This window comes from Solanum tuberosum, unplaced genomic scaffold (genome assembly GCF_000226075.1).
Source record: "Solanum tuberosum cultivar DM 1-3 516 R44 unplaced genomic scaffold, SolTub_3.0 scf00270, whole genome shotgun sequence".
Classification (NCBI taxonomy): domain Eukaryota; kingdom Viridiplantae; phylum Streptophyta; class Magnoliopsida; order Solanales; family Solanaceae; genus Solanum; species Solanum tuberosum.
Window position 1 is genome coordinate 154243 of NW_006239200.1, and position 27442 is coordinate 181684.

The 27442-nt window shown below is 37.4% G+C and overlaps 1 protein-coding gene across 4 annotated transcripts; it reads right to left on the reverse strand.

Annotated features, from left to right (window-relative positions):
• Positions 1-970: 970 nt before the first annotated feature.
• On the reverse strand, positions 971-25752 carry LOC102580895 (RHOMBOID-like protein 12, mitochondrial). 4 transcript variants are annotated; one of them, XM_015314052.1, is made up of 10 exons: positions 25302-25389; positions 22496-22555; positions 21746-21833; positions 21549-21669; positions 21321-21440; positions 5319-5429; positions 2917-2967; positions 2083-2187; positions 1925-1966; positions 971-1322 (listed from the first exon to the last, which is right to left on the reverse strand). In XM_015314052.1, exons 4-10 carry the CDS (start codon positions 21564-21566, stop codon positions 1233-1235), a joined length of 537 nt encoding a protein of 178 aa, XP_015169538.1. In that variant the 5' UTR covers positions 21567-21669; positions 21746-21833; positions 22496-22555; positions 25302-25389; the 3' UTR covers positions 971-1232. The 4 variants fall into 4 exon arrangements, with proteins under 4 accessions (XP_015169538.1, XP_015169537.1, XP_006358683.1 ...); XM_015314051.1 differs by lacking the exon at positions 22496-22555 and having other exon boundaries at positions 25302-25390; XM_006358621.2 differs by lacking the exons at positions 21746-21833; positions 22496-22555 and having other exon boundaries at positions 25302-25751.
• Between the last annotated feature and the right edge of the window lie 1690 nt (positions 25753-27442).

The window sequence follows — 27442 nt, forward strand, 5'->3', positions numbered from 1 at the left end:
CAAAGAAGTAAACAAAAAAATTCACGCGTGAAAAAGGTCAATTTATTGCTTGAACTTTACTAGAAGGATCAAATATACCCCTACATAGGTTATTTTTTAATAAAAAATGAAAAAATAAATTTATTTTTTTCTACTTTCATTAGGCGAAAATGATATATCTAGACCATTTGTATAATGATAAATGTATATGTGAGTCACTTTTATATCACCAAATATATCAACTCTAAATTGCAAAGTTGAGGAGCATATCCTTTTCTCTTTTACTAAGGTTAAAAAGGAAATTTCAAAATTAAATTTTGGATGGAGAGAGTAACATTTATCCACTTGAAAATAATTTTATCGTTATAAAATATTATGGTGTGGATGTCCACAACACAAAAAAGCTACTATCACTAATTGTCTCCATTACTTCCCTCGATTATGTAGATAACCTCCACTTTTATGATCATCATTCTTGTAATCTTACACCTCCATAACCTCCTCCATTATCTTAATGATTAATGTCATGTTTATGACTAACCTTTGGCATGCCTCTATGTAACACTATAAATAGAGGCATAACAGTTCGTATTGTAAATACTTGAATACTTGAAAGAATAAGGGAAAAAACTCTAATCTCTTATCTCTCTATTTCTATTGCTTTCATCTTCTATATTTCTGGTCTTATTTTGCTTTAATTTTACAACATTTATCCATTTATATTTGCTTATCGTTGAAACCAAGGAAAGGAGCATTTGAAGTAAAAGACTTTTGCAATATCACTTTTGTTTGGGACAAAATATAAAAGAAAAAGAGATGAGTGAGTGGTTACCACTCCACCACAATCCTTTTTGGTGGTTTAGGACTTTTATGGCACAACATGAAGGTTAAGTGGAAAAATGTTCACCCGTTTGAGAAAAAGAGTTATAAAGTGTGACTACTTGTATTACCACTTAATTATGGTTAAATGATAATAAATATAGATTGCAACTCTCAAGTATTAGAATCCTCATCACTGATTTGGTTAGAAGCATCATAGTATCAGACTACAAATTGAGTTAAGTAATATCCATGAATGTAGAATCTGACTATTGCTGTTATTTAAAGGGGCATTTTCTTGGTACTTCACCCTAGAAGGCAAAAATTCAAGTGGGGGAAGGAGCTAGGGCTATAATTTATACATAAAAGCAATAATGCAATTTGGTACATCCTCGCTTATATCAGCCGAATTGGAGTTTCAAGGAAATGAGACTTCAGAATCTTCCCCTTCTTACTCGAGCCCATGCAATGGCGGCCATGGCAGCCCCACCCAAATGAGCAGATCCAGATACTTGAGTATCACCCTGAAGTTGAGAAGAAAGGAAGTTGTTATACATATCAAATGAGTCATTACGAATGTGAACACCTTTTTTGCAGCAAGATAGTAGGGTAAAATGAGCAGAATAAATACTCCAAATTCCAATGATAGGACTGGACCACCTACATCTTCATGGCTGAAAGCTAAGATCTCAAGCTGGCATGTGAGACGGATCTTAGTGTAGTGTTGTGGTATCTCATCCTATTAGTTTATTTCCTTAACCAACATACAGGAACAACGTGAGTTTGGGCTTGGAGAAGTCGTTTGACCATTTACACCCATTACTCGCTAAAAATTCTAATCAGGCAAATTGAGTAGTGGAGAATCTAGAATGGAAGGCGTGTAGAAGAGAACAAGTGAACTTTACTAAGAGAAGACATTTTGGTTTTATTTTCGCTAGCAACTGAGCCTCAATAACTGCAACCCCTAACACAAATCATGCCCCAAATAATAGCCTAAAACAGCTTCTCTTCCTGATACATGGAAGGAAGTATTGATTTCAGCGCATACTAGTCATTGATGACTTCATTTCATGATAAGGTTAACAAACTGAACAACAAAAGAGGGTGAAGTGCTAGAAGATCACACCTCCAATATTCTTACGACGTCTTTTCCAACGATGAAGATCCCCTGAAATGAAATAATGACCAGTCGCGTAGAAAGTATTAGCCAATTTTACCTGTGGCAACTATCATCTAGAAAAGTACCAAAAAATGATTTTGGTTAAGAAATACGCAAGTACTGACCAGTAAGATTGCTGGGACAGGAATCACAAAGTTAAAATAGATAATCTTTGTAGGGAACAGGAATATATCAAGCAGCATCACAGCATTTACAGCCCCACTTGCACCCTAAATGGAAAAGCACAAACAGAAGTCAACGCAAAATGTAAAGATGACAAACTTGTTAACTTTTCATGAAGGAAAAGGTCAAACTTCATCCATTAACAATTCAATTAGAAGTTTCAAGGATTCCAGAAATCAAAGAGTAGTTTTGACAGTAATCTGCTCCATGCAAAGGATGAGAAACCAAACCAAGAACCATTTTCTTTAGAAGCTTGAATTATTTGCTAGCTCCCACACACTGAGCAGATTAGGGATTCAAAATAGCAATCTGTAGAACAAGACCTAAGAAAAATAACATTGGTTTTGAGTTTGGGTAGGAGTTATAACAATCAGATACAGGGGCTGGCTAAAATGAAAATTATGCCAATTTTTAGGCATCCACGATTTAATAGTGATAATCTTCCAAAATTAAGTTCACTAGCTACAAAGATCAAGACGAAGTGTTGGTAAAATTGGAGCAGTAATACTCTATGGAACTACTCCAACATTTTTTTCTGAGACATGATGTAGTAGTCCAAATACCAAGGAAAACACTATCAAGTCATGTAAAAAGAGAGGCTTAGCTACTGAATTTGAAGACAACAAAGTACTCCGCCAAAAAAAATATTATCTTCTTAAATATAACTGAGAGAAAATGACAATCTCATTTTAGATCCTTTGGAGTCCCATAAAATTGTTAGTACGGTAACAGCGAAGAACTATCAGAGATCAAGAAGAAGTAAGACATGAATTTACCAATCCAGGAGTTTGTGATGGATGCATGCTCAGAACTTGTCTTCTTTGTGTCTGCCAAAGAATAGAGACAGTCAGTAACTACTTCTACAGTGAGAGACATAATACTTCCTTCATGTCATTTGCGGTCACAATGGTCACCTTAGGTCAATTTGATTTGCATATTTTATTGGTGCTAATGAAGGAAAATATTAAAATATTAGTTGTAAAATTAGAGAGGGAGACCATGACATCAAAATGTAATTTTGAACTTAATTTTTTTTTTTTAACTTGTGTAAGATAATACTATCATCGAGGTCTGTAAAACATTTTAGGATGTGTAACCATGAAAAGTGAACATTACAGTTTCAAAAAAAAAAAAAATAACCATGAAAAGTGACACATAACTGGAACAAAAGGGAGTAATTATGAATTTAAGTAATTGCTTCATCAAAATGAAATTATGAATTTAAGTGACCAACTTAAATCATGCAGTGCAGGCCACTTTAATTTTTTAATTTTTTTTTGCGATGGTAACAAGCTTTATACTAAAAACACAAAAGGTTCTGTGTGCCATATTTACAAAATGTAAGGACTAAAATGGTATAAACTACAAAAAGTACTTACTTCCTTACAGAGAGACTCTAGAGTCTAGAACATCTAATGGAGACTCAGTATCATCTATGTACTCCTGTTTACACAAAATACAATTGAGTTTTATCTTCTGCATTGAGTTGCTCTTATCTACTATCCATACTCAGCTTCGTGTTGCTTATTCTAGCCAGCACCTGGTGATAGGAGTCCACCAATCTAATGTAAATTGAAATATCTTCCTTAGCTAAACACGTGTGAGCATATGCTCTGCCTCCTTTCTGGATGGAGGTTCAAACAGGAATGAAAAATCATTCATTTCGTATAAATTGACTGTGAAGAATTCCATACACTGCAAACCCATCACTGGATATCCATTTAATGTAGGTGTTTACTGCAAGGGGGACTTGAAATTTACAAATAATGCATCTTTGCAGCACATCTTCCTCCGAAACTTCTGAGCCACCTTGGATGATGACACTTGAGCTTTTATCTTTGATTGGAGAGATTGTCGACCGTTTATTGCTTCTGATGGTTTCAATGTAAAAGGCTTTAGGCTTTGGGCTTCTGGCAGATGGTGTTTGCTTCTCCATTTCTGGGACGTTTATGAGACTTGCCATTTTTTGAGCTGTCTCCCCAAACTGGCCTCCAATGTAACCTCCGGTGATAATGACAGATCTATTTCCCTCTTCTATAGCTAAGCTAATGTACCTTTCCATATTTATTGTATTTAAGAGTGCAGAAGAACTCTGCAAAATGACCTCTCATTTTCCCCTCCTGACCGATATTCTTTATTCCTTCGATGCCATATTAAATTTGTCTTCTATCCACTTCATTTTACACTGCTTTTCTTATTAACTGCTATGTTTTCTTCATTGTTTTCTTCTTCTTTTACTTGGGTTTGTTGCACTTCTTTTTTTTTGACAGAAGGTAACAAGTTTGTAGACATCTTGTTGCACTTGAGCCGAGGGTCTTTCAAAAACAACCTCTCTACCTCCACAAGGTAGTGGTAAGGTCCCTACCCAGACCTCACTTGTGGGATTTCATTGGGTATGTTGTTACTGTTGTTGTTGTTGTTGTTAGCATTATCTTATTCTTCCATTTTTTTACTACTGTTGTTTAATTTACTTTGGCTATCTCTAATAATGTTTAGAGTCTGTACCTTTCCTTTTTCAATATCTTCCTCATAGTTTTTTTACTCTTGCATTTCTTTCAAACCATATTCTGAAAAGCTGCAGGTCTATCGGAAATAGCCTCAACCTCACAAAGGTAGGCATCCCACCCTCCTCAAATGCTACACTATACTGGTATGTTATTGTTTTCTGAAAAATAAATAAATGTCTACTCATCAGGACAAAAAACTCATGCACTACTGAGGAAGTGCAGTAAATCGAAAAACATAACTGACAAGCAAGCCAACTGAAAAACAAAAGCAATCTATAAGTATACTACAAGCACATACTCAAGTACCACAATAACTACTTTACAGTAGACCTTAATTATCCCAGAACCATACTTAATCATACTTTTTGTAGCTTTTTAACTGCACTGCAATTCCTATATTCTTCCGAATCATTAATAGGCTAAATAATTGAGATTTCACACTTCACCTTGTTGAGCTTTCCATGTTTCAAAAAAAAAAAAAAAAAGAGCAGAAAGCATCAACTCTTTAATGTATTCATCATGAATTTTGCATATATCAATTGGACAGAGGACTTGGTCATCATTTAGTGGGCAGGTAATATAAACAGGTGAAATTACAATATTCTTTTATCAAACTTCATGATACATTTTTTTATCAAATAGATATTATAAGATTGCTGATCCAAGATTACCTGTAGTGATGGAACTATAAAGGCATGATATACCAAGTAAAAAACTGAGCCCGCAACTGCTCCAGATAGATACAGCTTCAGAAGAAACTTGGGCCCAAAATATCTACCTATCTGCCAATAGAAAGATATTAATAAGAAAACTTATTAATCAGTGAAAAAGATGTCAAAGTGTGCACATATACTGCAAGAGCTTCCTCTTAGCTTATAACAATTTTCCTAGCTCACTCTCTCTAAGATGTGAACATATCTTATAACTAGACTGAATTGATTCTTTTAACATTTTCCAAAGTTAGATAATGCTGAAAAAACACACTGACCATTGATAAAAAGGTAGGAATGTTTCCTAACGCATCTGATGTCCCTATTTTTTGAGAGTGGAGGTCTAGAATAACATACTCCTCCATGTTCCAGAACCAAAAGGTCTTTTGAACTAAAAGATAATCCAAAGGTAAAAATACTCCCAGGCACAGTTTCCAAAAAATTCTCTCTCCTACTTCCTAGGAGGGAGAAATACCCTTTCTTTCCGGTAGTCTCGTCGGGAACTACCACTTTCTTCATTACTCAGGAGCTATCACCTTCCGTTGTAGCTCGACACCCCCCCCCCCCCTTTCTTTTTTCGTCCCTGTTCTGTCATAGGGGATAATAGAATATACTTCAACCAAGGGGTTCAAATCTTACGACATTACCAGATGGACTTCTAACAATGTATCTTGGTACAATTGGGTGGAAAGACACAGGAACATGATGAGGAGGGTCACACTTAGCGAGAAGGTGTTGGAATGAATTTGCTTCATTCTCAGAGAAGCTTCAACTGACCAAAAATATCTGGTGAGAAGATGGAGATATAAGGACCAGGTGGCAGAGTTTTTGGTACTAGGTAATATAATGCTCATAGGAGATACATGAGCATTTTATCATTTAAGGGAGAGGACAGATCAGTAATCATTAAATGCACTCCACCGAAGGTGATGAAGATCCAGGACAAATGACATAAATGTGCCTTTTGCAAAGGTGGTTGCGGACAGTAAATGGCAGAGCAGCAATTCTGAGGCATCCACATCTAAGGGGAAACGACTGAAACAGACGAAATTGTCGAAAGCAGAGAACAAGGTTTGCTTAGAAGGTGCATATTTGGGTCTTTTGGCAAGAACAAAGCTGAAAATCCTACTTTGTCTGATGTTTAGACGTTGGCCTTCAACAGTGTGGAAGAAGGATTTTGGAATCAATACATACGAGATGCTGGATGGCTACTTTCTCTTCGAGTTCCCCAATACATGGTGGAACAGGTCCTCCTAGGAGAATGGATATGGAAGAGAAGCAAAATAAAATTAGTGTGGTGGAACCCATATGCAGGCTGTGAACCAGCTACAGACAAGCCCAAATCCACTTGGATTCGGGTTTTGCCAATGCATTTATGGACGGATGAGACCTTCCATGAGATCTGCGAGCTTTATGGTGGATGGTTGGTGACGGAGGCCAAATATGAGAATTTGTGTTTTTCTTTCTCTTTTAGGAAAAGGAAAACCCAATCATGGCAAGCACCCAACAAATAGGTACATATGACTTGTATGCACCAGCTTTAGGGGGAGTATTAGAATAGGAATAGGAAGGTAGGAACATAGTATATTGAATCATACTTGGAAAAGGATTGTATTATAGTGTCTCAATGTAATAATGTAGATACACAATTCAATAGGATTTTTCTCCTATATTTCTCACAAGGGGGTTGAAGAAACAGGGAAAAGGAGAATAGTACAGAGTTTGATGCAGGATTTATAAGTAGACATAGGGGGAGTTTGGATTAAGCTTACTTTTAGGTAAGCACTTTCTTTTTTCAGTTTTGGAGGTGTTTGGAAAAGTTAAAAAGTGCTTTTAAGCACTCAACTTTAGGCCCAAAAAGGTTTTAAAATAAGCCAAAGGTAGGGTATCCCCTACTTCTGGCTTTTAGCTTTTGACTTATAAGTTACTTTTTATAACCTTTATCCAAACGTAGTCTGCCCTCCAAGAAACTAAACTAGAAGGGAATGTTCAGGAACTTATAAAAAAAAAAATTGGGCAAGAAGATGGATCTATTACTATGACATTTTAAGGGCTAGTGGAACTAGAGGAGGAATTCTACTACTATGACATTTCTTAATTTGGGAAGGGGAAATAGTACAAGTTGGAGCTTACACTCTGTCCTGAAATTTTAAGCTCGGTTTATAATTTTGACTGCCACATTGCATGAGTTCATGGGTCACCTGGGGTGATTTCTATGTATGCAGATTCCCATCTAAAAAAAAGGGGACCGCACTAGGAGATCAGATCTTCAGCTATGAGAGAATTCTCAGATTGCATAGAGGACATGGAACTCATTGACCTGCAGTTAATTGGTGGCAGCTATACCTTGTTCAAAGAAGACAATCATACCACTGCATCTAGGATTGATAGGATATTGGTATCTACAGAATGGAACAACCTTTTCGCAATTTTAAGAGAACCATCCTACAAGGAGTGACTTCTGACAATGTGCCAATTGCACTCTTTTGTGGGTAGTGGGAATAGTCTAAGTCATATTTTAAGTTCAAAAATTGGTGGATGAGTGACAGAGTTAAGGAATGGTGGAGTGATTTTGAGTTACATGTGTTAGCATGTAAACTTTAAGCACTCAAAGGGAAGCTGAAAGACTAGAGCAGGCTTGACCATGGGAATCTGAAACTGAAGAAGAACAATATACTTAATCAGATGGCTGAGATAGAGTCTCATTTGAACAACAGAACTCTAATAAAGGAGGAAACTGCCAGAAAAGCAACATTGTTTATAGAATATAAAGGTTATTTGAAGAATGAAGAGGTGGCCTGGAGATAGAGATCAAGGGCCCTTTGGCTCAAGGAGGGGATAGGAATACTGGGTTTTTCTATCAGATTGCTAATGCTCATAAGAGGTACAACCATATTGATCAGTTGGAAATACAGGGAGAGACTATTTCTAAGCCAAAAAGAATCAAGGAAGAGATCATATCTTTCTACAAGAATCTGTATACAGAAACTGAAGATTGGAGACCCTCTGAAAACATCAGCAATCATCCAACCATCACAAAAGCTGGAAAGGAGCTTTGCAAGAAGATTTTGAGGAACAATAAGGTTTTGAGTGTCTGAAGTTGTGTGCTATAGACAAAGCACCGGACCCTGATGGTTTTACAATGGGAACAAGACATAATGGAGGCTTTTCACAACTTCCATTCAAGTGAGATTTTTGAAAAAATCTTTAATGCGATTTACATTACATTGATTCCTATGAAGACAGGAGCTAAGGAACTCAAAGACTTCAGGCCAATCAGTTTGATAGGTAGCTTCTACAAGCTGATCTCCAAATCTCCAAGGTATTGACAGCGAGATTGAAGAGACTGGTAGATAAACTGGTGGACAAAAAACATATAGCCTTTGTCAGAGGCAGACGAATAATGGATGCAGTGCCTCATAGCCAGTGTTTTGGACGGCGAAAGGCGACCAGGGCTTGCCTCGCCACGCAAGCCTATTCCTCTTTTTGAAATGAATCTGCGCATAAGTTATAGATATTAACTAATAGATATTGATAATAATATAATATGGAAATTAGGATATAATTTTTTTACTTACGTGTTCAAACACACTCCAATTTCACTCACATCCGGATGAGCTACAAGTTAGGCTCAATACTTTCATGGCAAATGATCTTGGGCATATTTATATGCCCAGTTACTACAAATTAACCATCTTTAACGTAAGTTTTAGGACATTCACTAATCTAACTAGCATATTTTGGCTTAAGATTGCAATGATTGCATCCTAACATACATGATTAGCAATTTTGCAGGTTCCTAAGGGAAGTGATTGAGTCGAGGAAGAAAAAGGAGTTAAAGATGAAAAGCGACGCCAGGAGCAAAGATCAGGCGCAGCGCCCCAGCACCACTGGCGCAGGCCGCGACGCGCCATGGGGGTTTTTACTGGGGCTACATTTGGGCGCACTGGCAGCACGGCGCGCCAGCCTTCCAGGCGCGAATTGGGCGCGATGCCCCAGTCTTTTGCGGAGTTTTGGCGAAAGTTGATTTAAAAAGGACTCCTAGTTGAAGTAGAATTCGACTCTATTGTTCCTAACTATTATAAATAGACCCTTAGGGCTCCATTGTGAGGGCTCGACTTTTATATTGTGTGCAAGAGCAAGTATCTACGTTTGTAATAGGTTTTTGATCTTCTAACTCTTCTATTTTTCGGGAAATCGCATGAACAATTGTATTTTGTGGTTTTCTAATAGCATGAGTGGCTAAACGCCCTAGTTCTGGGGCTGTAGCTACGAATGGATTGTTGATTATTTGAGGTTTATGAATTAATTCTTGGTTGTCATTATAAGTTACTTCTATATTCTTGTTTTAGAATTTCTTGACTGGCCATCTAGAGATAAATCTATTGTTTAACCTTAAAATCAGGAGAGGAGAGGTTAGATAGACCAGAGGATATAGAGAGCTTGATCGATCCGTTAAGTCGAGGTGATTTGTGTTCAGGAGTGACGCCCGGACGAACAACTCGCTTGGTTACAAAATAGGATGAAATATAAAGCTCGCCAATTAGTCTATTTATCCCCGCTCAACGATGTAGTTAGGTAGCTAATTGGGGTAGGCGACGAGAGGTGTATAGCCCGACTCATATAATTAACCCTATAAACCAGTAACTTGACAACTGAAATTAGGTTTAGGCCAATAATAAGATACATGATATTCAGTATATGCTGCAGCCCTGGAATTGCTTTTAACTTGCTTGAAACATTATATCAAAGTCCTTCACAATTAGTTATTTTCAATTAGTGCATAATTATTCGTAGATGAACAATAAATCATCAAAGATTGATCATAAGTCCCTTGGGAACGATAACTCGTTTCTTAAAGAATCTATATTACTTGCGCGACCACGTACACTTGCGTGTATACTGGGGAGCAACAACAAACTTTTGCAAGTTTGGTGTTTCACTACCAAATAACGACCACCATTCCACTATAATAAAATAAATTTAAAGGTTAATGAGTATAAATAAGTCAAATAATTTAAGTAAGAGCTAAATCAACTCACTTACTCGGTGACCTTGTGTCTCTGGCTCTTTTAGCCAGACCACAACCAAATAGTCCATCTACCATTTTGTACCTAGGAAGCTCAGCGACTAGTAAATCTTGTATTGTTGTATCGGGGATCATCTTCTCAACACATGCATAATACTCGGTCCACAGACTCTCTAGTAAAGTTCCCTCTTCTTGAGCTTTATAATACAATCCTAGGTTCAAAACATGGCCTGCAGCATGCAAAGGCCAATGGAGTTGGTCTGACCACCTTGCATCAATAATTTTAAACACTTTCTCATATTGCTTGTTAACTCCACGAAAACCCCGTGCAATAGTTTCTTTGGCTCTAATCCATTGCTTCATAAATATAGCCCATTGGTGGTTTTTTCTCCCCATCCACCAAAAGAAGCACTTTTGTCAAAGGACCACAAACTGTAAGTGCTCGAACAACATCATCCCAAAAGTGGGCAGAAATAATAAGATTGACAACTTCTTTCCCCAAAGTTTCCTTTGCAAATTTACTTGAAGTCCATTCGATTGAGAGGACTAAAGTTCTCAAGTTTTTTCTTTGTATGTACATAGCTCTCAAAGTCAAGAAGGCCGTTGCAAATCTTGTCTTGGCCGGTTTCACCAAATTTCTTTCCTTGGTGAAAAGTCTCAAGTTTAAAAACTATAAGAATGGATTCTGATGGCCTTCTTAAAAACTGTTAAAGTAAGATTATAGTAATTAGTAGTTAATGAGTATTAAATATTGACTATAAAGAAAGTTTGAGGATAGGAGAGTGATATTAGCGGAAGCATATGGCTTAGCCTTGAATATGTCACCAAACATCAAGTTGATGCAATGAGCGGCACATGGAGTCTAATAAATGTGTCGGTATGCACCCATCATCATGCTTCCCGCTTTAACATTCTCACTAGCATTATCAGTGACAATCCATACAACATTTTCCAGTCCAATTCTTTCAATAGTGCTTTCAAACAACTTGTACATATTGGTGGAATCGGTAGATTCATTGCTACCATCAACAGAACCAAGAAATACACTACCGATAATTCACCAAAATATTGATGATCATTTTACCATTTCGTGCCGTCCATTTGTCCATCATAATGGAACATCCAAACTTTGTCCATTGCACTTTATGCTCATCAACAATTTTTTCCACTTTCTCCACCTCTTTGTCCACCTCTTTTTTTAGGCGAGTAACTCTAACTTCATGGAATGTAGAAGGCTTCATTCCGGGGCAATGTTGTCCTACTGTCTCAATAAATTTATCAAATGATTTGTGATTGACACAATTAAAAGGGAGCCCCGCATCATACATCCATATTGCGAAAGCACTTACCGCACGCTCTCTTAGAATTTTCTTTGTTTCATCAATTCCTCCTCCTTTTTCAAAGCCTCCTTTTTGTGTTGATTTCTGCGGAAAAATAAAGATTCATTAGGGCCTTTCGTCACATTCCGCGCGGTGGATGATGCACCTCCACTAGAAGATATCTTTGGAGTTTTAGAGGGAGGCATCATTTCTGCATATTCATCCATATCATCAACATCATCAATATCAATATATTCTTCCGGCTGCCTCACTTGAAATTTGGGATTATTAGTCGATTTTATTTTGCATATAAGCCCTTACTTCTTCTCTAATCGCCGACGGACAAGCTGTACATTGTTTAACATTCTTGAAATCACCCCCTAAATGTTGCTTGTGTCGAGTTATTCCACCATTAAAAGTACTCCCACAAAAGTTACAATTAACCGAATCTTTCGTTGCTCCTTGAGTACCATAATTCCATCCAATGTCCCTCTTTTTGCTAGCATCCGCCATTGAATTCAGTCAATTCACTGTTTATGGACAAATGAATAAATAATTATAGAAGAATTAATTTATTTTTTAAAATTATAGACAACAACCAGTGAAGGCAGTAAGCAGTAACAGTGAACAATAAAACAGAGGAAAAAAACAGAGCAGTGAAGGCAGCAAGCTACTGTATCTCAAAAAGAAAGAAGAAAAAGAAATGAAGAAGAGGACTGAACTCTGAAGAGAAGAAACGAAAAAAGACGAGAACTCAAGAAGAAGAATAAGAACTCAAAAGAAGAAGAAAAAAAAGAGGTATACGGTATACCCGGCAGCAACTCGTGCGATGAAGGAGGAGAAGAGACGCGAGGGGAAGAGCCGAAGAGGAGCAGCAACTCGTGCGATGAAGGTGGAGAAGAGACGCGAGGAGAAGAGATTGCAAGGAGAAAAACGTGACTGATTGCTGATGAAAGTTTGAAAATAGAAAAAAAAAACCCTAATTTTGACTAATATTATTAAGTCAACGATTTTTAAAAATTTAAAAACAAAATGGCGCCGCCATTTACGTCGCCATCTGGTCGCCTATTTGGGATCGCCGCGCCTCAGTGTACAATGGCGAGAATGGCTCGCCTCGCCTCGCCTCGCCATATCGCCTTTGGCGAATGGCGCTCGCCATTCATAACACTGCTCATAGCTAATGAAGCAATTGACTCTAGAATTGCACAAGGAAACCATGGTATTCTATGCAAACTTGACACTGAGAAAGCCTATGACCATGTGAACTGGGAATTCATTCTAATTTCTAAGTATGATGAGACAGCTGCGCTTTCGGGGAAAATGGATCAGTTGGATCAAGTTTTGCATTTCCACTGTGAATTTGCAGTTCTCTTCACAATAAAGAAAGAAAAAGCTTCCACCTGGTCCAATGGAAGAACATCATCAGAAGCAAAAAGCAGGGAGGTTTAGGCATCAAAAACCTTAAGCATCAGAGCAAAGCTCTCTAGGGTAAGTGGCTATGGAGATACCATCAGGAGGACTAGGCTCTGTGGTGTAAGTTTACCAAGAGCAAGTACGAGGAGCTCAACAAATGGGTAACAAAAGAGATAAACTCTCCTTACGGAGTTAGCCTCCGGAGGTCTATCAGAATTTTCTCGCCTTTCTTAAGTAGCCAGTCAACCGTTAAGGTACAGAATGGGAGCAAAACAAGTTCCTGGAGTGACTAATGGCTGGTCCTGAGAGCCTCAAAGATCTTACCCAGATATTTTTTGCTTTGGCTCAGGATAAAAAAGAGACAGCTGCTGAAATATGAACTCAACAAGGGTGGGATCTGGTTCTCAAAAGACATGTTAATGACTAGAAAATACACAGAATGATTGAACTTCATAAGATTTTGGAGAGCTTTTTCGAGAAGGTAATTATTTATTTATTGTGCGTAGGAGCTTTTGGAGAGCTTTCAAGACTTGAAAAGAGGAGAGGACTACTCATGGTGGCATCGGAACAGAAAAGGCAGATACAAGGTAAATGTTAGAACATGAATAGGTTTATACAATCCTATTAGAATAGGAATAGGTTTACAAAATCCTATTAGAATAGGAATAGGTTTATACAATCCTATTTAGAATAGGATAGGAATAGTAAATAGCATCCTACTTGGTAAAGATTGTATTCTAGTGTCTGTAAATATGATCTCAATGTAATAATGTAGAAACAACAACAATTCAATACTATTCTTTTCTATATTTCTCACATGGTATCAGAGCCTCTACGATCTTGGTAGAAAATCAAAGAGCTTCCGTTGCCGGCGAGTGGCACCCATATATGCTGCCCGTCTGGCCAATGATTATGTTAGCAAAAGTTGGGTCACCATGTATCTTTCATGGGACTAATCTCATATCTAATTTGTGTAGCACCGTGCCATCATTCCGGTTACTACTTTCTTATATCTAATTCTTGTAGCACCGTACCATCTTTCCGGTGACTACTTTTTCATACTCCCTCCATTTCAAAAAGAGTGGTCTAGTTTGACTTGACACGGAGTTTAAGAAAATAAATAAGACTTTTGAATCTTGTGGTCCTAAATTAAAGTTATGTCAAATGTACTAAATTTCCCTTTAATCTTGTGGCCTTAAACATGCCACGTGGAAAGCTGAAATTAAAATGTTACCAAAAAAGGAAAGAGGCCATTCTTTTTGAAATCGACTAAAAAGGTAAGGAGGCCATTCTTTTTGAAACGGAGGGAGTATTTAATTTGTGTAGCACTATGCCATAATTCCAGTGACTACTTTTTCATATATAATTTGTGTAGCACCGTGCCATCCTTCCGGTGACTACCTTTTTTTCCATATCTGATTTGCCTAGCACCGTGCATCTCTCCGGACTACTTTTCATATTTAATTTGTGTAGTACCGTGGATTTTTCTGATCTATTTTCTCATATCTGAGTTGCATAGCATCATGTGTCTTTTCAGTGACTCCTTAGATTTGATTTGCATAGTTCCATTCGTCTTTTCGGTGACTCCTCAAATCTAATTTAGTAGGGTTGTGCCATCATTCCAACCCTACCCGTATGATTTTTCTTTTTAGTAGGGCCGGGCAATCATTCCGACCCTACCCATATTATTTCTCTTATTCAATGGGGTCGTTCCATCAATTCGAACTATCCTATATAATTTCTATTTTCTAGTTGGGCCGTGATATCATTCTAACCCTACCCATATAATTTTATTTCTTAGATTGTGACCACTTTTAGCCATCAAATCTAATACTGTTATGAACCAAGTCCAGCCCAATGTAGATACTAATGTCATACAAGTTGTTATTGGGCCGAAAAATGAGCAATAGGGCCAGGTTAATTTGGGATCCGGATTGAGTAGTGGGCATGAAACGGTTCCATCAAAAAGGGTAGTGATATGTGATTTAGGGATTATGCAAATTGTTGAGAAAAATGTCTAGTCCTCTCATCCCCTTTCTATGAGTTCTGCTTCTCATCCCTTCCTTCTACTTGTGTTCTTCAATTTCCATTTTAGTTCTTAAAATTGCTTTGTAATTCCAATTACGAGTTAGTGAAATAGATTTGTCGGTTGTTTGAATTTGAATTGTGTTGGTCTTGTTATTGGGTTTGTACATTGGTGCTTTCATTGATTTGTCTACCATGGTGGACACTTCGCTCACCTCCCTTAATGAATCTATTTGTGCATTCCGCCAACGGTTTGATTTCCTCCAGTCATCCCATGTTCTGCCCCATTCAACTCCTCGTCGTATACTGGATTCAGTTTTCCTTCCGCGATTTAGTGGCGATAATCCGACAGTCTGGGTTTCAGGCAGAGAAGTATTTCTCATTCCACAACATTTTATCAGAGCATAAACTGTCCTTGGCTTCATTTTATTTTGATGGTGATGCTTTAGAATGGTATCGATGTTTATTTCGCAACAAACAACTCGCAGGTTGGGATCATTTTATGGACAAAGTGTTGATTTGTTTTCGCTCCCGTACTAGAGACACATATAGCGAGTTCGTACCCATTCCCAAGCAACATTAGGCAGCGGAGAATTATACTACTAACTCATACTCGCCTCAATACTTGAATGAACACTCAGACCGCAACAAACCAAGCCTAGCACACACATTGTTCAAGGAGATGTTAGGTGGGGAAACTAACTGCTTTAGAGATGAAACTATGGTATTACCAGAGACCCAGGTAGGTATGTCATCTTTCTGAAAAGGGCAACATCTCGGTTTCACTAGAAATTCCGTATGATCTCTTTGCTGAAAACTCTGAGGTAGACCACTTGTTCAATAAAATGCCCGAGAAGTGTAATGAAGTAGATTCCTTGGACAATACCTCAGTTGGAAGTAATATTGATATTTTTGATGATATGGACAGTAGACCTATTTCTTCAGTACCTAGTTTGTATGATCAAATGGTGTCGGATCCAAATTTATCTATTAACCCTACTAAAGATGAAGCACTTGGATTTCCAAACAAACCCCTCTCTGAACAGTCAGTGTGATAATGACCAATCAAGTCGAGAAGGAGGACAGAATGTTCGTACAATATCCTATGAAACACCTCCACCACAAGAGTACCCCACTAATCTGTTGTTGTCTGGTTTCGGTGCGCACAATGATCATTCCATGAACACTTTCTTCATGCGTGAAGTTGTTGATGATGCTAAGCTCATGGAAGCAATCACCGTTGCAAAGTATAGAAATATGATAGTTGTTGGGGAAGAGTACAACGACTGTGAGCTTCTTGATGACTTGGGAATGTTTGCAATGGACGAGGAAACTATCAAATATTTCAGCATTAGTACAACAAAGGTGTTCGACAACAATCTTCGGTCGCCTTGTGTCATTGGTTGTGGCCACAAGGTCGCAAGATCGTTAATTGGAGATCCCAATTTTAGTTGGACTATCATTTTTAAGGAATTTGTATTGAAGGACGTAGATGAAACAATGGATAACACATCTCCTTTCTTCATTAATATCTATTTGCTTGTAGATGATATTCCCACATCTGGTTCTACCATTGGCTGGAATGCTAAACTTGCATGGTTGACAGTTGGAATGGTTGTTCATTCAGCACACCGACACAAACCACAGGATAGCAAGCTAGTGCACAATGGAAATAACTCTGAAATGTTGGAGTTAATGGCAGATTCTGAGTCTGAGCACAATTACTTCCATAGAGAATTTTATATTCTTATTTATATACTTGCACCGAATGCTTCGAGCAACAATTTACGTTTACTTGATGTACATGCATGCCCGGTGCTAGTGCTCATCAACTCTAACGATGGAGGTCAACTTGGAGGAGAACTTCTTTGTACATTTCGTCATCTTCTTAACAAATATAAAGTTTTTTATTTGGGAGACGAAGTTCCTGATAGTGTTTTACGTAGACTGTATTTGAATATAGAAAGGCTCAAGGGTAATGGTGATCGATTTTCTGCCGAAATTGAAGAGAGAATGAGAATTATTGTAGCAGGTGTAGATGGCACAGCTGGTTGGCTTCTCGGAGTTGTATGTGATCTCACACTATCTCAGCAACCTCCAATTGCAACAGTACCTTTGGAAACTGGAAAAGAAAGCATGTTTCTAGAAAATTGGTTTTCGATAACTGATGCGGTGGGATTACATCTTAATTTCAATCTAGATAGTGGAATATGTTGCAGAGACATCTGCCATTTTAGATGTGTTATGATTCAGGTTAAAGTTGGACGAGTTATTACAGAGGAAATAGGAGTAATGCCAATTTCCTTACTACTCTTGGAAGACAGCATAGAGTTGCACTTTGCATCAGATCATTTTCTTTGGCTTTTATTGCTAGATGGAAAAGTTTTGTCCAACTTTACACTTGAGACATTACAGCAAGTGGAAATTGCTACTCTTTAGATAATTGAGAAAATTGTGGATAGATTTCATGACTTGAACCTTGAGGACAAGGTTCTTAATTGGGATGGGGGTATTGTTATGAACCAAGTCCAGCCCAATGTAGATACTAATGTCATACAAGTTGTTATTGGGCTGACAAGAGCTATTGGGCCGAGAACGAGCAATAGGGCCAAGTTAATTTGGGATCCGGATTGAGTAGTGGGCATGAAACTGTTCCATCAAAAAGGGTAGTGATATGTGATTTAGGGATTATGCAAATTGTTGAGAAAAATGTCTAGTCCTCTCATCCCCTTTCTATGAGTTCTGCTTCTCATCCCTTCCTTCTACTTGTGTTCTTCAATTTCCATTTAGTTCTTAAATTGCTTTGTAATTCCAATTACAAGTTAGTGAAATAGATTTGTCGGTTGTTTGAATTTGAATTGTGTTGGTCTTGTTATTAGGTTTGTTACAAATACCCAGTATATGAGCATGTTCCGGCCAGTTTTTCGGTGACTTGTTTAATATCGACTCATCTATTGATTCCAATATGATCCAAATACTTTTTACTAGATTTTGAGCACTTTGTTGCACAGGGGGAGTTTAGTAGCCTTGTATGTCGATTATGTGAGTCACTCTATGGTCTGAAATAGTCTTTGCAAGTTTGGTTTGGGAAGTTCAACACTGTAATTTTATCACTCTGTGTTTCATCAGCATTATGCATCAAATTCAATATTTCATGAGAAGATTACGCATATTGAGATTGACTTACATTAAGCATCAAATCCAATATTTAATGAGAAGACAAGCACATTGAGATTGACTATCAATTTTGTGAAGTCGACTGATCAAGTTGCAGATATCTCACCAAACCCCTCATTGGTCCTCGTATTAATTACATATGTAACAAGCTAGGTACATGAATTGTATGCACTAGCTTGACGGGGAGTGTTAGAACATGAATAGGTTTATACAATCCTATTAGAATAGGAATAAGTTTATACAATCCTATTAGAATAGGAATTGGTTTACACAATCCTATTAGAATAGGAATAGGTTTATACAATCTTATTTAGAATAGGAATAGGAATAGTAAATAGTATCCTTCTTGGTAAAGGATTGTATTCTAGTGTCTAAAAATAGGATCTCAATGCAATAATGTAGAAACAACAACAGTTCAATACTACTCTTTTCCTATATTTCTCACAGTAAAAGAGGGATACAAGCAAGAAAATCAAAGTGGTGATCAAGACCTCAAATGGCCATGGAAGCATATGTGAAAAACCAAAGTGCCACATAAAGTGGCATGCTTTACTTGGCTTCTGACTAATGAGGCTGTTTTGACCTTGGACAATGTTGCCAAGAAAGGAATCTATTTATGCAACAGGTGTTCATCATGTGGGAAAGTCTCATGTGGGATGGGAAAGTAACAGACTGTCAGACATCTCTGCCTACATTGTAGATTCACTACCAGATGTGGCAGATATTCCTTAATCTCAAAGGCATTTCCTGGACTATGCCTAGTAAGATTGATGAGACTCTATTCAATTGGGAGGAGGCCGGATTTGGAACTAGAAATAGAAGTAGATGGAGGATGATTATGACATGTATTTGGTGGACTACATGGAGAGAGAGAAATGATAGATGTTTTGAGAATAGGAGTAACAACTTACATGAGGTTAAACTTAAATGTATTTTGTTGTCTGTTTTTGGCGTACAAATGTCTATTCCAATGAGACTGAGGGTGTGCTCGGTGGGAAGGAAAATGTGTTTTCTTGAAAATTATTTTCTAGGAAACTAAGTGGGTTTCCTACTTATTTTCTTGCGTTCGGTAGGTAAGCAAAATATATTATCCTAAAAACATTTGTAGATAATTTTTAGACAAATACTATGGGAGGTGGGGGTGGGGAGTTGGATGGTGGGGATGAGGGATATGGGGGCGGAAGGGGAAGATGAGGTGTGTTGGAGATGGGGAGGACACAATCAATGTGAGATGTCACTAGTAGAGCTTGTTTTCCCTACTTCCATTGGGAGCTCATTTTCCTCAGTTTTGAGGAGCTTGTTTTCCTATACAAAATGATTTCCAAAATATTTAACCAACCGAACATGGGAATACCGAACACACCCCGAGTCAATTCTAGATGTTTTAGGGTCCATCTAGACTCTAGAGTAGGTTTAGCTCTGGTGAAGACTATACTCCCTTTAAGTTTTAAAAATGGGTTTTCCCCGTACTACCTAAGTACTACTTTAATACAAATATTACCTGCTCCAAAATAAAAAGTACCAGAACCATACCCTGGCCTCCACATCATGACATGAACTAGCAAATTATATCACAACGGCCAGATGCATCAGGCTACCTCTAAGGTTACATCAAGGAATCAATGATGGACATGGAAACAATTGCAACTAAAATTGTCGTGAAGAGAATAAGTTGAGAGAAGAATAAATGTAAATACGGCATAGATATCTATATAGTGGAGTAGTGTGTAATACATCAGTACATAAAGGGAAAAAACGTATGATAGAAGAAATAGATACAAAAACGAAATCTTGAGAGAGGAGTGGATGTGTGGGCATCCTAGGAGAAGGAGGATTGGAAATGAAGATATACTAGACAAGGTAGGAGTGGCCTCGGTGGAAAACAAGATGTAGGAAGTGAGGTTGAGATGGTTTCGGAATGTGAAGAGGAGATGCACAGATGCCCCATGCGGAGGTGTGAGAGGTTGGATACGAATGGTTTCAAGAGGTAGTGGTAGGCCGAAAAAGTATTGGGGAGAGGTGATTAGACAGAGCATGACACAGTTGCAACTTATTGAGGACATGACCTTAGATAGGAGGTTGTGGAGGTCACAAATTAGGATAGAAGGTTAGTAGGTAGTAGAGTATTCTCTCGCTTTACCTTCTATACTAGTAGTCGTAGTATTTCTCCTGTAGTTTCTTGTCCTTCAATTTTTGTTACTATCTACTGTCTCTTGTACTTCGATTATCGCACTATTTGTTGTAGTTACTATTCTTTTTAAGAATGTTTTGCCATGCTTTTAAGTATTTTGCCATGATTTCTTCACTTCCATTAATTCTTTTTTGATATGCTTTCCCTTTAGCCGAGGGTCTATCGAAAACAATCTCTCTACCTCCCAAGGTAGGAGTAAGGTCAGCGTACATTCTACCCTCCTCAGACCCCACTTGTGGGATTACATTAGGTATGTTGTTGTTGTTGTTGTAGAATAGTAACCTTATCAATACTTCGTACCACTACCACCCCTTCCACTAATCTGGTTCTATCTAATAATAACAATATTTTTCTTTTAAAATAGTATTATTTCCTTTTTTTTTATAACAGAGAAACCCCGAGCATCAGTGGCTCAAGGTTCAAACTTCTAAGCAAAAGATAGGGAGCTAACAAAATTCACAATTCATCTATATATTATTTACATTTCTGAGATTACTAACTAAGAAAAAGAAGTGTCAAACATTTTTCCTCGAGGGAATGTGCCAAAATCCCATCAAAACATATCATATTACTTTGTCTCCAAATGGTCCAAATAATGCATGCAGGCATTCAAAAGATATATATTTTACTAGCAAATACATTTTAAGTCCCTGTCCTTCTGTAAGAAAACAGTATACAATTCCATTAGTTGCTTAAGTTCAACATCAAAATTGAGGCTACTGCATACCTACGTAGCTAGAAAGCTTTAGACTCAATAACATTCTTATCTTTTAACCTCAAAAAAAGAGTGGACAGACAGGTGAACTTACACTTGTTCCAAAGAAGTAGAGTCCAACCATATTAGAGATAAGATGCCAAGTACTTATATGACTGAAAGCTGATGTTATCAATGTATGAACCCGGCCACTTGTAAAATTGTCCACTGAAATCTAAGCACCAGATACAACTCAAAAAATATGTAAGTTGGAAAACTATCTTAGCTTGTATATTGCATCAAAAGATAAGTTTATTTTATGAGAGTTATCTTAGCGACTGACCATGAAGTTCCTCATCATGAATCTACTATCAGCAACACGCCATAACAAGAACACAGCTACGTTAGTTAAGATCAGGCATAACACCACGCCATCAGTAGAAAACCTCCCAAAACTTGATCTCCTACAAATTGGAAAGGCTCATGTCTTAGATAATAGAAATCATATGAAGTTGGACTAAGGGCAAGGACTGGCATCACCATAGATTGCCTTCTCTCCCGACATAACTTTGAAAGGCTAGAATCAGGTGAAACCATTACACTCCAAGCTGTCACAACTCATCAGTCACTGCAGATCAGTGTGATTAAATATTACTCACTCCATTCTATTAAAGATGTCATAACTTAGAGTAGAAAAATGTGTGTAGTTGGACTAAGGGCAAGAGAATGATATCACACAGATTACTGCCTTTTCTCCAACCAGAAACTTAAAATGTTTAGGAACAGTTTAAACCATAACGAACTCCTAGCTGTCACAATTCATGCACGTCAGTGTCAATTAAATACAACTCACTTCATCCCATTAAAAATGTTGTACCTCCGCTTTGGTGGAGACTAAGAGTAAAATGGTTGAATAGTTAATTATATTGGTTAAGAAAAATAACTATCTAAATAATAGGTGATAAGTGCAAAGAGAAAACTAAGTAGCAAAGTCCCCTAAAACTATGTCAAATCAACTTTTAAGATATAATATAAAATTAGTTTATACTAGTTAGAATGGTTGAAGGGGAAAAAGTTTTCCACCTCAAGAAAATGGGTCAAGCTTTTTGGGACAAACAAAAATGTAAAGTAGCTCCTAAAGGAGCAATATTTATCTTACTGTGCATAATAGTACCAGAGGCTCAACAATTACCAATTTAAAATAAAATAGTACCAGAAGCTCAAAATATTAAGAAGAATAAGGAACAATCAGTTACACCACACAAATAATTCATCTGCCACAAAATTTACCTGTAATAGAATAATTGGTATGATCCTGATTATAGCAGTTTTTGTTTGCTCGATGTTCCACTGATTATTCCATAAAAGTTCTATGTAAGCATGATATTGTTTAACCATTGTGATGAGCAATTCACAAAAAGTAAAGAACGGAATGGAAACTGTAAAAAGTGTAGGCACTATAATACTTCATCTGCAACTTCTCTTGCATTCAATAACTAATCATATTCTAGAGGTTTGAATGTGGTCTCACAAATGAAAAATAGAAAGCAAAAAGCAACCAAAAACTTTTCTAGGAGGTAGTACTAATATTGACAATGGTTTAACAGTGGTACATTTGGTTTTGTCTCTAGTAGGGTATCTGAGAGAGGAAGATTAAAGCTGCTTTGGTGTAAACTACAAGAAGCCACACTAGATTACAAAACTAGAGATCTTTCATACAGTGGATAAATGACACATCTAAAGCTCTACTTCTATCATCAGCAATGCTATTCTTACAATTGAAGTCAACCAAAGATCTGGAGTTCTCTGCATTTGCAGCCTTAATGCATATTCCCTTCCGTAATTTGCATCTTATTCTTTTATTTATTATGATCAATTTCCTTATTCTAAGGTTCTTGCAGAATCATGAGCTCATTGAATTGAAGGTGTAATGTATGTCCCATCTATGATTCCTACACTATTTCTAAGCCTACATGTGAGACTAGGTTAAAATTTCAAATGAAATATGTCATATTGTACTTTTATAATCTACAAGTGAAATAGATTGCACCTCACATGAGATTTATGTGATTATCTATGAGGAATAATATCAAAATATAACATGCACGAGGTTGAATTTGTTGGTTAGTTTCCCACCTATTATACACGTGAGACCCCAAAAAAGGCCCAACCCTTGTGAATGCACAAAGAGTGGAGGTAAGCAAATAGAATACAAATCATGTTGCTCATTCCTTCCATTGCTAAGATGAATAGAAAGGGGAACAAGGGGTTACCCTATCTCAAGCCCCTCTGAGACGGAAAGAAACTATTGGGAGTTATGTTGATTACTATAGAAAACTTAACTATACTAATGCAGTATCTCATCCAACCGATCCATTAAGCTCCAAAACTCATCCTTTGCATCATAAGAATCAGAAAGTTCCAGGACAGATGGTCATATGCCTTCTAAATGGCTAGTTTGCATAAAAACCCAGGTTGTTGACTTCTTTGTCTAGATTCCACACACTCATTTGCTATCAGCACTACATCCATAATTTGTCATCCTTTAATAAATGTCATTTGTTGTCTGCCCACTAAGTTTATCACTTCCTCCCGTTTTTCTACCAAAAGTTTGGCTATGATCTTGTACACCCCTCCTATCAAGCTTATAGGTCTGAAATCATTTAGCTCCATGGTTCCCACTTTCTATGGTATTAGAGCTACAAATGTGGCATTGATGCTCCTTTCAAAAAATCCTACCTTGTAAAAATTTTGTACTGTTGCTACTAGCTCTGAACTAATAACAGCATTGACTAAAGACTGAAGAATGACATGGAAAAACCATCTAGCCCTGGTGCTTTGTCACTTGCACATGCTTTTATGCTCTCCGGTATTTCCAGTTGCTCAAAAGGTGCCATCAGCAGGTTATTTTCCTCTTCTCCAATCACGGGACCATATCTCATATCTAGATGTTGTCTCCAATTTTCTGACTGAGTATAGATTCTCATAATAGGCTACTACCTCCTTTTGCATCTCTTCTGGTTTGGTCAAAATCTCGCTCTCACTTCCAGATTGGAAATTGTGTTTATTCTCCTGTGTGCATTAGCAGTTCTGTGAAAGAAATCAGTGTTTCTATCCCCTTGCTTTAACCAAACTGTCATGAACCTCTGCCTCCATTCAATCACTTCCCTTTTAGCTATGTCTTCAAACTCCATGTTAAGTGCCCGTCTAGAGGTAATTTCTTCTTCCTCTAGTGCTCTGTGATCCTATATCTCCTCTAAGTCAGCTAGATGCCTCAAGACATTTTGTTTCCAAATTGCCGAGAATGGGTAACTCACTGAATGTAAATAACAAACATGAAGGTGTTCTTCTCAAAAAAAAGTGAAGGTATATTAAAGATGAAACCAAATTTTTAGCAAGACCAAGCTGTAGATCCAAATACGGTTTGCCCCTAGTAGATAGTACCATAACTCAAGTGTGAGGTGCAAATGATCTCATAATCACTACAGCTAAAATGGACCTGATTATTTTAGAAATCTAAACCTACTCTAAATAATAGACTAGAAAACAAATAGTGTGAGCATAAATTATGATGCAAAAGAACTTCGCAAAGAAAATGAAGAGATTATGGCATAAATTTAAAAAATAGTATATGGTGCAATTCTTAGTTCTCCCCCAACTATTAAGAGATTAATAAAAACTGAAGGAACAACAGCTAGATTCAAGTTTCCTATCTCCAAAGGGACCGAGCCCCTAAAGACCACACCCTATCACTATATTTCCTGCTACTGCCACCAAAACCCAGGAAAATTCAGTGAATGGAACTTGCTTACAAGTGTACAACTTACTTATCCATCAGCAAAACCAATTACTAGTTTTGAAGTCAAGACTTGATTCACTATAATATCTCAACAACAGACAAATAAATTTAAGTAGTTAAACTAAAGATAGAGACATAGCATATAGAAAGTAAGACAAGCAATTGACACGGAGGAGTAATATTAATTATTGGAACAAAATTGGCAAGAATTGAGCGGAATGTATAGGGTTTTTGCCTTAACACAATTTATTCAGTATTGGAATGAAATGATGATGCTTAAAGGGAATAGTAAAGTACCAGCTGCGGCGAGTGGAACCAACTAAGAAATTGGAATGAAAACTTCTTCGTCCTAACTGAGTCCTCACAAGCCCAACAGTGCGGTTAACTAAAACCTTGCTCAGATCACCTCTGAAATGGGTATTTGCAAACAACTGCTTTGAGAAAAGTGGGTTTGAGAAATCCCCATGAGAAAATTTCACATTTTGTTGCCTCCATGAGTGTGAGAAAGTAGTGTATGGGACAGAAAACAGTTGTTGCGGTGATGGGTGACATTGGTTTGCCTTGGAAATTAGAGAGAGGGACGTTTGTGAGGAGGGATTTGTGGTCGCATTTGGGAGATTTCTAGGTATTTTCGAGAGGAGTTTGAGTGACAGGAGCCTCTGCATAGTTCCCGTAGATGGAGAATTTGTTGAAGGTGTTCCTTTATGCTTGGAGTGGCCTATTGGTCTGGCGATGTATGCTCAACATTATTCCAAAGGGTAATTGAACAGATTCCATGTTGTGGCAATGGACAACAATGTTAGACTCGAACTCACAATCTTCGAATTGGAAGTAAGACTACTTATCATCCGAGCAACTCTCGTGTTTTAAGATTCATCTTATAATGAAATAAATCACAACAAAAAAAAATTAATGAGTTTAAGAACAATAAAAAGAACAAGTAATATATTAAATCCTAAAAATTGAGTCTTGGTGGCCAGTAAACCATGTGTTCGAAGTCACATGAGAATCGAATAACAAAGAGCTTTTACCTTAGAAATTATGCTAATACAATTTGTTATTCAAAACTGGGGAGCCCATAATACAAATAACTGGTGGACTATTATAGGAGAAGTGTAATACCCTACTCATTCGGGATGTTTAAATTAAATTGTACATTCGGGCAAGACTAACAATATGTTTAATATGATCTGAAGCGTGTGTTAAGTATTTGAGTCGCACAATGGGAGTATGCCAAGTTTAGAAGTCAAGCAAGTTGTAAAAAAAAATCGGCAAAAGTTATCGCAAATTAATTTCATAAAACTCCTAAATTTGGGTTAGATGTCTCATAGCTTTCTCTCAATCTATAAAGAGTTAGAGGACTGATTACCTATCAAATTTTCAGGCCCCGAAGCTACCCCTAGGACGCGGACACGGGACCTAGGATCACGAGTGACCCCAAGCTAACCCTGTTGGCATATCATAAGCATACTAAAGTAAACTGAAGTAAAGAAATACTGTACAAAAGCTAAATCATCATGTAAACTGAAATGATAGGGAATACCCATACTATACTATCTGAATATATATAAAACTGAGAGTTAAATCTAGCAAAAACTGAAACTAAGACTAAAAGGAAAGGAAACATGTATGTCGTCCTCGAGAAATGAGGACTCACCACTAATGTCGATGAATTGGAGATCGGGAACCGTGATCTGGAAGTTGAGGACATGAACCTATATCACGAGAAGATGTAGCGCAGAGTATGCGTCAGTACTTGAAAGGTACTGAGCATGCAAGATAGAGTAAAGATAAACAATAATCATAACTGACCAAAGCATAAATCTGAGCAATGATAAGGGATAAACATGATACTATACTGAGAATACTGAACATGAACTAACTGGATGCAATGACCAAGTTTATAACATGCTGAAACTGAAATCGGATTGTAACTGATACATGGTCAATGCAATAGAATCTGACTGTAAGAGAGCTACTAATAGCCGACATAAAACTACATGAGCTAAATGTGGAGTCCGATGTATACGCCCCATCGAGAGGACCCAATATACCCTGCTAGAGGTATAGAGGCATGACTAGCGTGATCACTAAGTTGATGCCCACAGAGGGGACTTACCTACAGGGCACGTAGTTCTAGGACTATGAGGGTGACTGACCCTAGTCCACTCGGTATTAAGCTACTCCCAATTGATTATGTAATTAACAATTTACGACTCTGTAATATTGGATAACTCAAAATACTGACATGCAAACTGAGAATGCAACATTAATATGTTGATAATGAAACATTCGAAAACTGAGGCATGTATATGTAACTGAAATAACTGACCTAGCATGTATAATTCATGAACTAAAAGAACTACATAGCTAGGGTTCTGAATTTATGAAAGAATATACACACAGCGATACTAAATTCATGACAATCTGATTTGGAT

Bases quoted from the DNA above. Each gene is read 5' to 3' on its own strand.
- LOC102580895 (XM_006358621.2), bottom strand. From the start codon at position 25,669: ATGCAGAGGCTCCTGTCACTCAAACTCCTCTCGAAAATACCTAGAAAT. The intron at 5,430-21,320 runs GTAAGTTCACCT...TTCTATTGGCAG, and splicing joins TCTACTTCTTTGGAACAAGT to ATAGGTAGATATTTTGGGCC. The intron at 2,188-2,916 runs GTAAATTCATGT...TTTTCCATTTAG, and splicing joins CATCACAAACTCCTGGATTG to GGTGCAAGTGGGGCTGTAAA.